We start from the raw sequence: 12,081 nt of genomic DNA, 5'->3' as shown, positions 1-12,081 counted from the left end.
AGGTTTAATGCTCATACCCTAATCGACAGTGGAACTTTTTGTTCCACGCAAAAATAGGACCCTTTTTCAAATATAGTGCACGTTAGGTACTGTGGCTGATAGTCACTGAGCTTATACTACAAGATTGAAGTTATGACTGCCTAAATGGAAAGATCAATGTGAGACAATGAGGCCCTCCACATTGGGTCATATGAAGATACACCTCTGATTTCAGCTAAAGTTATTCTCCACAGACTTGCTTCTGTATCTTTATGTGCCCTGGCTGTTTAAATCTTTTGTTCAAATTAGCGACCTGTGTCAGATTTTCAGCTTGCGGCTGCTCCCGGCAGTTTACTGTCAGGCCTACATTGTGTTTTATCCTGAATTAATAGCATTTCTTCTTTCCTAACTGAACCCCAGGTTGTTGCCAAAACCACAGCTATTCTATTATTCATCTTTTCTACCGGGTTAACAAAGGGAAATGTGCTGTAGTCTTAGCTTTGAGACCTGGTTTTTTAACTCATTGATGGTGAACTATTAATTAATGTTAAGAATAACCAAAGGATAAAATGCATGAAACAATTCAGGAAGAAATCAGATGCAATATTCAGAAGACTAGAAAATTAGACCAAATTTGTCTTCATTTTGGAATTTGAAGCTGCATTAGTCCTATGCTATAATAACACTAACAGGGCTGAGATATCCATATTGCGGACATCCCATTCAGTCACTGGTTAGCATGTGGCTTGGGGAACAGAATGGGATGCCAGCTATTATGTGTTAGTAATTACAATTTTGGATTGCCCTAAGGGTTTTGATAAATAATGTTATATATATTTTATCCCCAGGTTTTGATTAAATCATAGTTCTATACTTATTTTAAGGGTTAGATAATACATCGTTTAGATTGTTCTGTTTGTTTCAAGAGTAGATCTAGTTGGAGATTTCCAGGACACATAAAAACAAAACAAAACAATACAGAAAACAACAAAAACAAAGAGAACAGATTAAATCTGGATTTAATTTTTATGGTAATGGAGAAAGGAGGAGAACATTTTAAAACGCCTGTTCCTCTCCATTATTTCTCCTCTTGTCTTCCTCTCTCTCTCTCCTTCCCTCCCTCCCTGAATTCCACTACTCCTTCTCCTCATCCTTGTCTTCCTTCTTTTTACTATTCTCTCTCACCTTAGGCACTAACTTTATATATATATTATATATAAAATATATATATATATAAAGTGTTTATATATATTATATATATATAATATACACACACACATATATATACTTTAAGTTCTAGGGTACATGTGCACACCGTGCAGGTTTGATACATAGGTATACATGTGCCATGTTGGTTTGCTGCACCCATCAACTCACCATTTACATTAGGTATTTCTCCTAATGCTATCCCTCCCCCAGCCCTCCACCCCCCGACAGGTCCCAGTGTGTGATGTTTTCCGCCCTGTGTCCAAGTAATCTCATTGTTCAATTCCCACCTATGAGTGAGAACATGCACTGTTTGGTTTTCTGTCCTTGTGATAGTTTGCTCAGAATGATGGTTTCCAGCTTCATCCATGTCCTTGCAAAGGATGTGAACTCATCCCTTTTTATGGCTGCATAGTATTCCATGGTGTATATGTGCCACATTTTCTTAATCTAGTCTATCCTTGATGGGCATTTGGGTTGGTTCCAAGTCTTTGCTATTGTGAATAGTGCCACAGTAAACATACGTGTGCATGTGCCTTTATAGTAACATGATTTCTAATCCTTTGGGTGTATACCCAGTAATGGGATTGCTGGGTCAAATGGTATTTCTAGTTCTAGATCCTTGAGGAATTGCCACACTGTCTTCCACAACGGTCAAACCAATTTACACTCCCACCAACAGCGTAAAAGTGTTCCTATTTCTCCACATCCTTTTCAGCGTCCTTTGTTTTCTGACTTTTTAATGATTGCCATTCTAACTGGTGTGAGATAGTATCTCATTGTGATTTTGATTTGCATTTCTCTGATGACCAGTGATGATGAGCATTTTTTCATGTGTCTGTTGGCTGCATAGACGTCTTCTTTTGAGAAGTGTCTGTTCATATCCTTTGCCCACTTTTTGATGGGGTTGTTTGCTTTTTTCTTGTAAATTTGTTTGAGTTCTTTGTAGACTCTGGATATTAGCCCTTTGTCAGATGGGTGGATTGCAAAAATGTTCTCCCATTCTATAGATTGCGTTTTCACTCTGATAGTAGTTTGTTTTGCTATGCAGAAGCTCTTTGGTTTAATTAGATCCCGTTTGTCTATTTTGCCTTTTGTTGCCATTGCTTTTGGTGTTTTAGTCATGAAGTCCTTGCCCATGAGTTAGGCACTAACTTTGCAAGCAACAATGGTCTCAGATCTGTCTCTTAGTTGCCTTCACACATTCCCTTCCACACACTGTCTATCCTCAGCACCAATGTGAGGAATCCCAGTTGACTTTGTCATCTTGTTCTCACTGATAACAAAAGTAAAAACCTAACATGCTGTCTAACTTGAGATAGTGAGTGAACAGATGGAGATGGAGAATGTGGAATATCTATGAAATGAGAGAAGAAATATGTATAATACCTGAGGAAAAAAACAGATTAAAGTAACTCTGAAATAACTGGTGCTCTATCCAACTTATTCTTATGCTATTCATTGGCATCCTGATAAATGCAACAAGCCAGAGGTTTAAGTCTTTGTCTTTTCCCTATTTTTCTTAGACATTTTTGTTATTTTCTTTAAAATGCATTGACAGAACATTAACTTTAAATACTTTCAGAAAATGTCCTACTTTATTGTTTTTACTTCAATGGTAGAGCTATTTTACTTGTAGTCTGCCTGTTTAAATCCACATTTCCCTGATAATGGGAGTAGGACATGCCCTTTTCAAAGGATCTCTGCTTTACGTTCTCATGTTATTTCTAAAATGGTCCATTTTGAAATTATGATTTGGATTTTCTAATTTAGGTAATTGCCCAGTAAAAAAGAAAAATGAGAAAAATGAAAAAAAAAACCCTCTGGATTTATTTTTTTCCTTCATTAAAAGTAATGTAAGTACTTAATTCTATTATAGTTCCAGTTTCCTCCCTCACTTTGTCTACCCAGACAAATACGTGTGGATTATTTTCAATTTACTACTCTCCTATGTCCCATTGATTAAGGGAGATTAAAGATGTAAAACAGCTGTGATAATTATTATACATTCCAACATAAAGTTATTTCTCCTGTTTGTTGCCCTGAAAACTGATGTAAGCTCGTTTTTGTGAGGTCTGATTGACTCCAAAGATGATTTCCCAAAAGTCCTTTGCCTTTGAATCATACTTCAGCTGCTTCCTCCTGACTTCTTCCCCAACCTGGTCTCTTTCCTCTACCCTGGTTAACAAAAATCGTGACTAATTGGGACTATAGTGTAGTCGTCATTTGCTTATTTTTTTATTACAAGAAAATATTTCTATAAACTTAGATCGTCATTGCCTTTCGCCTAGACATTTTAGGAGATTCTAGAACCTTTAAACCGCATATCAATTCTTTTCAAAAAGATGGGTTTTTTTTTTTTTTTTTTAGGATTACATTCATTTAGGGAAATTGATAGGTAGGAACATTTTCTTCTATTCCTCTTTGAAGGAAGAAAACTCATTCTTAGTAAACTTGTTACTTCTCTATCTTACACAGTTCTGATGTGTTTTCAACCTCTTTTGGTTTTGCAATCTCAACTACTCTGGCAGATGGATACTGTCTCATGAGCTAATGACATATTCAACTGAGAAAAGTTAGGGTTACTTTTTGAAAGAAGTTGAAGTAGTATTGAGTATAACCCTAGGCAGGTTAAAAGGTGACAAGAAGTCACCTTGTATATTACCAATTAGGTTGCAGAGATGTTGTAGCACTACTACTACTACTGCTGCTGCTGCTGCTGCTACTACTACTACTACTAGACAGCTAACGTTTGTAAGCCTGTAAGATAAGGGAAACAATAATAACAAGCATTTATTGCACGCTGACTTCATTCTAGGGAGAGGCTAAGTGCTTTGCTTGCAGTTTTGCATGGTAAGTCTTAACTAAGCCACACCTTAACAAAGCCAGAATCCTCTATTAAGACTCCAGCTTGAAAAGTCAGTCTTTAATAAAATTCTGCATTTTTGTTCTAGCAGTTCTTGAACTTTTTGGTCTCAGAATCCCTTTACATTCTTAAAAATTAGAATTGAAAGAGCTTTTGTTTGTGTAGAATATGTCTAATGTTATTTCTGCATTAGAAATTAAAGCTGCCTGGGGGCAGTGGCTCACACCTGTAATCCCAGTGCTTTGGGAGGCAAAGGCAGGAGGATTGCTTGAGGCCAGGAGTTCGAGACCAGCCTGGGCAACATAGCGAGACCTAGTTTCTACAAAAAATTTAAAAATTAGCCAGGCGTGGTGGTGCACAGCTATAGTCCAAGCTACTCAGGAGGCTGAGGTGGGAGGATCCTTTGAGCCCAGGGGATAAGCCTGCAGTGAGCCATGATCATACCACTGAACTTCAGCCTGGGCACAGAGTGAGACCCTGTCTCAAAAATGAAAACAAAAGAAAAAAAAGAAGTTAAAACTGAAAAAGTTCTAAAAATCCATTACATGTTAATCAAATAGCATGTTTTATGAAATATAACTGGTTTTTAAGACAAGATTTTTAAAAAGTGCAAGAAGAATGACATTTTGAGAGATATATGCATGTGTGTGTGTATATATGTATATGTGTGTGTGTATGTGTGTGTATATTTATATATAGCAAATCTGATGCCTGACTTAATAGAAGGCAACTGGATTCTCATATCTGCTTATGCATTCAATTTGTTGTTTTGATTGAAGTACATGAAGAAAAACTGGCCTCATGCAGATACGTAATTGGACAGGGGAAGGTTAGCCTATTCAAATAATTGTTGGTATTTTTCTTTGCTACTATCCTAAACCTCACAAGCAGTTTCTTAAAGGTTAGGTGCAATGTGGAATCTGGAACCATATAATAAACCTTTCTTTTTTGTTTGTTTGTTTGAGATACAGTCTCCTTCTGTTGCCTGAACTGGAGTGCAGTGGCGCAATCTCAGCTCACTGTAGCCTCTGCCTCCCAGGTTCAAGTGGTTCTCTTGCCTCAGCTTCCCGAGTAGCTGGAATTACAGGTGCAGGCCACCATGCCCGGCTAGTTTTTGTATTTTTAGTAGAGACAGGGTTTCACCATGTTGGCCAGGCTAGTCTCAAACTCCTGACCTCAAGTGATCCACCCGCCTCGGCCTCCCAAAGTGCTGGGATTACAAACATGAGCCACCACGTCTGGCCTATTGAACTTTTCATACTCCGTGCACTCATGAAGGAATGAAAGTAAAAAGGCAAATAATGTCTTTGTGTTATTGTAAAAATAGTTTGACCTTAAAGACTTTCTGAAAAGGTCCAGAAATCTCCGGATGTCCCCAGAGCACACTTTGAGAACCTCTGGTATAAGCTTAGGGAAGTAACAAATAGCCCAACTAGCTGAAGACCATGAGTCAACATATCCATGCCTTATTTACTTCAACAACTGTTTTTGAAGTCTGAGAGAGAAAAAAGAGACCAATAATTAACTCCTGCCCATCCAGCCAAGATATAGAGAAAATGGAAATAATGTTTCTAAAGTGATGCAGACCTCTGGAAGTAAATAGACGAAAACTGTGATCCTAAAATTAAGTATGTGGTTTTCTCCTTGAATAAATTGAAATAAGAAGTGTGTCAGAATGTACAGATATGGTAGATGCTTTCTTAAAGTGGCATGATCAGGTATAACGTATCATACTCAAAGCCTTTAAAATTAGCCAGTCAATATTAATTGTGCTAAAATCATTGAGATTGTCAAATGCAGTGCTAATTTTGTATTTAGAAATAAATTTTCCCCTGAATTTTTTGTTTAAAAGAACTATCAATGCTTTTAGCTAGCACATAAAAAGAAAAGAACTTTCTATACACTTACTAAAGGAAACAACATATCTTCTATTTTTTAAAAAAGGAAGAAAAAAACACTTTTACCTGGCAGCTGAGATCGCAAAGCCTTATTTATTTGTTTGTGAACTATGCACCTGCATGCTTCATCTGTTTATAAACTAAACACTAACCTGTATAAGAAATATGTTTTTGCAACATATACTCTTTTTTCTTCTCTTTTATTTGTATGCTTTAATGGTGCATCTATTTGTTTTGCTAAAGAGTGAAATCATTTTATTTTCACTTGAATGTATACAAGAATTCTTGTCTTCCTACAAACTTTCAACATATTAACTTGCATTACATTCCCCCGACAGTAAGTTGTTACCAATGATACACGTTGACTTTAACACAGCATTTATCTTGGGAAGGGAGAGGACATATTTTTTTGTATATATCATTTTGTTAGGGGAAATATTTTACATGTAAACAAATGTATTCCTTGTAATGTTTTTGTTTGACTTTAGTTAAACTCTTTCACTAGAAGTAGAATAATCGCCACTGATTTCTCTGAATATAGTTCAGATTTTCATTTTAGACCATTAAGAGATCCACCCAAAATTATGTTTTCAGATTCTCCTTTCTAATAGGTGTAAGGTATGGGACAGGTAGACTAGAGAGTTACGGAAAATGTGCAAGCAATAAACCTAAAGCATTAGTTCCCCACTCCTGCCCTTTTTTTTTTCTTAGATCAGTCTCATGAGCACCAGGGCTAGAGATAAATATATATGAGTTATGTATCAATATATGTCTGGTGGTGGTGGTATCCTTGGGTATACCCAAGGTTTTTAATAGCATATTTTAAAAATTGACTTGTGTGGAAAATATTTGATGACATTCTAGCCTGTCTTTTTGTTTTGTTTCTTTGAGACAGGGTCTTCTCTGTCAACCATGTTGGAGTGCAGTGGCACCATCATGTCTCACTGCAGCCTCAACCTCCCTGGTTTGAACGATCCTCCCGCCTCAGTCTCCTAAGTAGCTGAGACTACAGGCTCAGACAATCCCACCCGGCTAATTTTTCATATTTTTTGTAGAGATGGGGGTCTCCCTATGTTGCCCAGGCTGGTCTCAAACTCCTGGACTCAAGTGATCCACCTACCTCAGCCTCCCAAAGTACTGGGATTACAGGTGTGAGCCACTGCACCCAGCCTGACATTTTATCATGTCTTATAAAACATTTTATCTATACATTCCTGCTCAGTTCCAAGTATCATGAAACAAAGGTGGAAATACTTCTGCCTTAGAAAGAAATCAAATATATTTTAAAACATTAACAACTACTCCAGAAATCATCTAAGAGGGTGAACAAACAGGAACTGAGAACAAAGCCATTATGTCTTTTGCTTTAAAATTTTCTTATAGATTTTGGGTAAACTCTTATATTTGACCTCAAATAGTTAAAAAAGAAAATAAAACTTTACGGATAGTCAAGATAATGTGAACGCTTATCTCAAGTATTTTCCAACACGAAATATATAGTGTATTTTCCAACACCAGTTCTCTACCTCTCTGATTCTCTGACACCAACTGGGTGTCCTACAATTCGATCCTGTTCTGGCACTAACTCCCCAGGTTGGTATCAAACAGATTTAAGGGCTGAGTCTTATAAGAGTGACCTCATTTTGGTCACCAGGCACAGGTATTGAGCCCCCAGGTTACCTGTACTTCTGTCTGACTCAGCTATAAATTCAGGGGTTTGCACATCCCGCCCCCAACCCCCCGACTCAGGATTGATATTTGCTATGGCAACTCACAGAAATCAGGAAGGTGCTATATACTATTATAGTTAATAAAAATGAACAGCCAAATGAAGAAGTACATAGGGCAAGGTCCAAAAGAGGCCAGAGCACAAGAGCCTCTGTCTCCATGGAGTTGATATATTCCACCCTCCCAGTGCATGGGTGTGCTCACTGACTTGGAAGTTCTCTAGTCCCTGTTGTTTAGGGCCTTTTATGGAAGTTCCATTATGTAGACCTAATGATTAAATCATTGGCCATTGGTGGTTGGACTCATCTCCAGACCCTGTCCCCTCCCCAGAGGCTGGGAGGTAGGGCAGAAAGTTCCCACACTCTTATGCCGTTGGTCCCTCTGGCAACCAGTTCCTATCCTGAAGTTGTCTAGGGCGTCGATGAGAGTCACCTCAGTGACATAGACTCAGGGATGGTTGAAAGGAACTGGTTTGAATAACAAAAGATGTTCCTTCTCTATCCTATCGCTCAGAAAATTCAATTTTAGGAGGTTAGTGCCAGGAATCACGGACCAAGATGAAATATATTTTTGTTTTACTGCTGGGTTTCTTCTAGATAGTGGAGACAAGGTTTTGGAGGTATGGCAAGGAGAGATAGTTTTCTTTTCATGTTGAACACTCCTGAATCGCTTCCCTAACAACATTCATTGCATCAGTTATCCATTGCTGCCTACCATAATACCCTTAAAATGTTAGTGGCTTAAAACAACAAACATTAACTGTCTTATAGTTTGTGAGGGACAGGAATTCAAGCACAGCATAACTAGGTGCTTCTGGCTCAGTCTCCCATGAGATTGCTGTGTAGCTGGCAGCCAGGCCTGTGGTCTCATCTGAGGACTCTAAAAGGGTGAGGCACTTGCTCCCAAGTTCACACATGTGGTTGGGCAGTCCTCAGTCCTCACAACATGTGATCCAATTAAGAGAGAACAAGAAAGGGCCCCCAAAATGGAAGCCACAGACTTTTCACAACTTAGGTTCAGAAGTGATACCCCATCACTTCTGCCATATTCTGTTCACTAGATGTGAGTCAGTAAATCCAGTCTATACTCAAGGGGAGAGGATTACACAAGGGGATGAACAACAGGAGGTAAGATTATTGAGGCCCATTTTAGAGACTACCTACCATATTCACCCAAACATAATGCATCTTGTTTTGGTAAGTGGTAAGAAACACTGGACAACAGAGGGGAAGGAAATTATAAGGACATTTATCTGATTACTTAGTCACTTTTACTTTCTAAAACTTCTCCAAAGTTTTGCTCAAAGTGTCTTCACTGATTAAAACCGGTTTTGATTAATTTTATAGTCAGTACCTGGATCTTGGCAAGAAAGCTGTGTACAATCAAGGAAGTAAAATCTCAGTAGAAGAAAATGAGTTTAGCTGTTTGTTTGTTTATTTATTTATTTATTTATTGTTAATGATCTCATATGCCCATGTTTTTAAAGGGAGAACCAGGTTTCATTGGTCCTCAAGGAGAACCAGGCTTACCAGGTTTACCAGGAACAAAAGTAAGTGGGCCTCTTTCTTTTTCTTCCTTTCCTTCCTTCTTTCCTTCCTTCCTTCCTTCTTTCTTTTCTTTTCTCTTTCTTTCTTCTTTCCTTCTTTCTTCTTTCTCTCTCTGTCTTCCTTTGTTCCTTCTTTCCTTCCTATCTTCCTTCCTTTCTTCTTTCTTTCCTTCCTTCCTTTCTCCCTTTCCTTCCTCCCTTCCTTCCTTCCTTCCCTTCGCTTCCCTTCCCTTCCCCTTCCTTTCCTTCCTTCCCTTTCCTTCCTTCCCTTTTCCTTCCTTCCTTCCTTCTTACCTTCCTTTCTTCCTTCCCTCCCTCCCTCTCTCTGTTTCTTTCTTTCCTTCCTTTCTTCTTTCTTCCTTTCTTTCTCTCTCTTTCCATCTCTATTTTCTTTCTCTTTCTTTTATTTTCTTTCTTTTCTTCCTCCCTCCCTCCTTCTTTCCTGCTTGATTTCTTCTTACTGAAATTTTTGTCATATATTTTTAGTCCACTATGTTGAAAGAAATGTGGGATAACTTCATAATTTAGGTTGCCAGATATTTTTGCCTAATAGAGAATGAAAGCAGCTTAACCTACCTATTACTAACACTTCTAATGGGACCACTGTGTTTAATATTGAGTAGTAGAAAGTTAATTCTAGAAAGCCTTAGGCAAGACAACAGGATGGTGGAATATTTTAATTGTTCCACTTGTCCCCCAAATTACTCCTAAACTGATAGGATGCTATTAGCCTCCTGGCCATATGGAAAAGTAGAGGAATTCTGAGGAGTAGAGATAGAACTCATTAACTGCTGCTCCTCATCACCATTTTCAGGATATACTTGTAAATCAAAGGTTATTACAATTCCCATTACTCCCCAGATTTCAAAGGCAAGTACTGATGTCATATAGATTCCTAAGTGCCTCATCCCAAAAGGATCTACTCAGAATAATGTCTGCAAAAATATTCTATAATGAAAACCATCTCATGATCTTCTGCTTGGCAACCCTAGAGAGGGCTCTAAAAGCAAAAATCTATGTGCTGCCATGTAAAAAAAAAAAAAAAAAAAAAAAAAAATGCTGCTATGAATACAGTCAGACCCAGAGTTCTCTTTTAATCTACCCTGAAAGACATAAAAAGTACAGCTCTGATGATGGAACTTTACTCATGACAGACTCATGAATCAAAGAAGGGGCAAAATTACATCAAACTACATTCTTTTATTTTTAAACCACAGCAGTCTTTGCCTCAATGTGTATTGCATTCAACAGAAATAAGCCAGGGATGATTTCCAAGAGTTGCAGAAATATGTTCATGGTCTGTTCTGACAGAAGGGTCCTCATTTCTTCTGGTCAAGTGAAAATAACTCTAAACCTAGTAAATGGAAACTATGTGTGTCCTAGGGGGGACTGAAACTCCATCGGATTATGCAAAATTGTTTTCTTAAGAAATTTCTTCACATAATGAGCTGTCAGGCTTATTAACAAAATATGAGGAATGCCTGTTTTAGCCTGAGCAGATTCACACAAGAAATGTCTTTTTGGAATAAAAAGAGAGAGTGAGAGCAAGAAAATAATGAGCATTCCCTGTTAATACAAGAACGGTTGTATTTATTCAGGCTTGCAGCCTCAGAGCCAGGGGAGGAAAGAAGGCAGCCTCGCGGATGGGCATGATACACAAAGAAAGGGAGGCCTGGTCAATGAAGGAGAAAGCCAGGCGTGAACTGGATCTAAAAGCGTGTGTGGCATTTTGTGTGCTGTACAAGGGAAAATAGAAAAAATACAAGCAGTAGAGAGTGGAGTTCATTCCTAAATATCTTTTCTTTAGTTACCTGATTTTAAACTATTCTGCAGTTTCAGAAAAAGTTCCAGATATAGAGGCATAAAATCAACATTAATTACTGTTATGAAGAACCTAGCATGATTTTATAGACCAGGTACTCATATAACAGATACTACTCTGAACCCCAGATAAAAGTAAAGAATGTACTGTACCTATTTTGTATTTCCACACAGGGGATATGGATAGGAAATTCATTTTACTAACATTACTTTGAGGTTAATTGTCAGCTGAATTACCTACCTTAAATCAGCTGTTAAAACAGCAACATGCACGTGCACACGTATACACACATGAATATTAGTTCAATATCTAATTCGTGTTGAATCCACATATGCCAAGTATAAATGTTATGGTTGGTTCAGTATGATAATGGGAAAGTCATGATTATTTTAAAAATCTCTTTCAGCTGAACACCACTCTTCTACTTGTGTAGACAATCTGGATTTGTACCACTAAATTCAGATTTAAAAAGTAGCTAAGACTGTGTTTCTTATTCTCAACACAGTGAAGAGAGATCATAATCAAGGAAGATGTGTAATGGCATCAAAAAATGCTGCATCTTTTGTACCTACATTAGTACCTGAGAGGGACCTAGATTAGGCTAAGGAAATGGGGGGAGGAGCCTGGGAATGGTGGCTAGAGCCTGTAATCTCAGCACTTTGGGAGACTGAGGCAGGCAGATTGCTCGAGTCCAGGAGTTTGAGACCAGCCTAGGCAACGTGACGAGACCCCATCTCCACTAAAAATACAAAAATTATCTGGGCATGGTGGCGCATGCCTGTAGTCCCAGCTACTTAGGAGGCTGAGGTGGAAGGATCACCTGAGCCCAGGAGGCAGAGGTTGCAGTGAGCCAAGATCACACCACTGCACCCCAGTCTGAGTGACAGAGTGAGACCCTGCCTCAAAAAAAAAAAAAAAAGAAAAAGAAAAGAAAAGAAAAGAAATGGGGCTATAGTCAGAATATTTTAGAATACTTTTACTAATACTGTTTATTCATTAATTCGCCAATATTTTTACCAAATATTTTTCTACATTT

General features: G+C 38.1%; 1 protein-coding gene across 2 annotated transcripts in view; it reads left to right on the top strand.

Moving 5' to 3' along the window:
- COL25A1 (collagen type XXV alpha 1 chain) overlaps positions 1 to 12,081 on the top strand; it is a 512,691-nt gene that overhangs the window by 441,758 nt on the left and 58,852 nt on the right. For both annotated transcript variants that reach the window (XM_007999508.3, XM_007999509.3), the window contains exon 19: positions 9,164 to 9,226. In XM_007999508.3, the coding sequence (XP_007997699.3) occupies positions 9,164 to 9,226 (63 nt within the window). The remainder of the gene's footprint in view (positions 1 to 9,163; positions 9,227 to 12,081) is intronic.

This window comes from Chlorocebus sabaeus, chromosome 7, assembly GCF_047675955.1.
Source record: "Chlorocebus sabaeus isolate Y175 chromosome 7, mChlSab1.0.hap1, whole genome shotgun sequence".
Classification (NCBI taxonomy): domain Eukaryota; kingdom Metazoa; phylum Chordata; class Mammalia; order Primates; family Cercopithecidae; genus Chlorocebus; species Chlorocebus sabaeus.
Note: the sequence above shows the minus strand (reverse complement) of the source record. Positions and strands in the feature narration are given on the sequence as shown.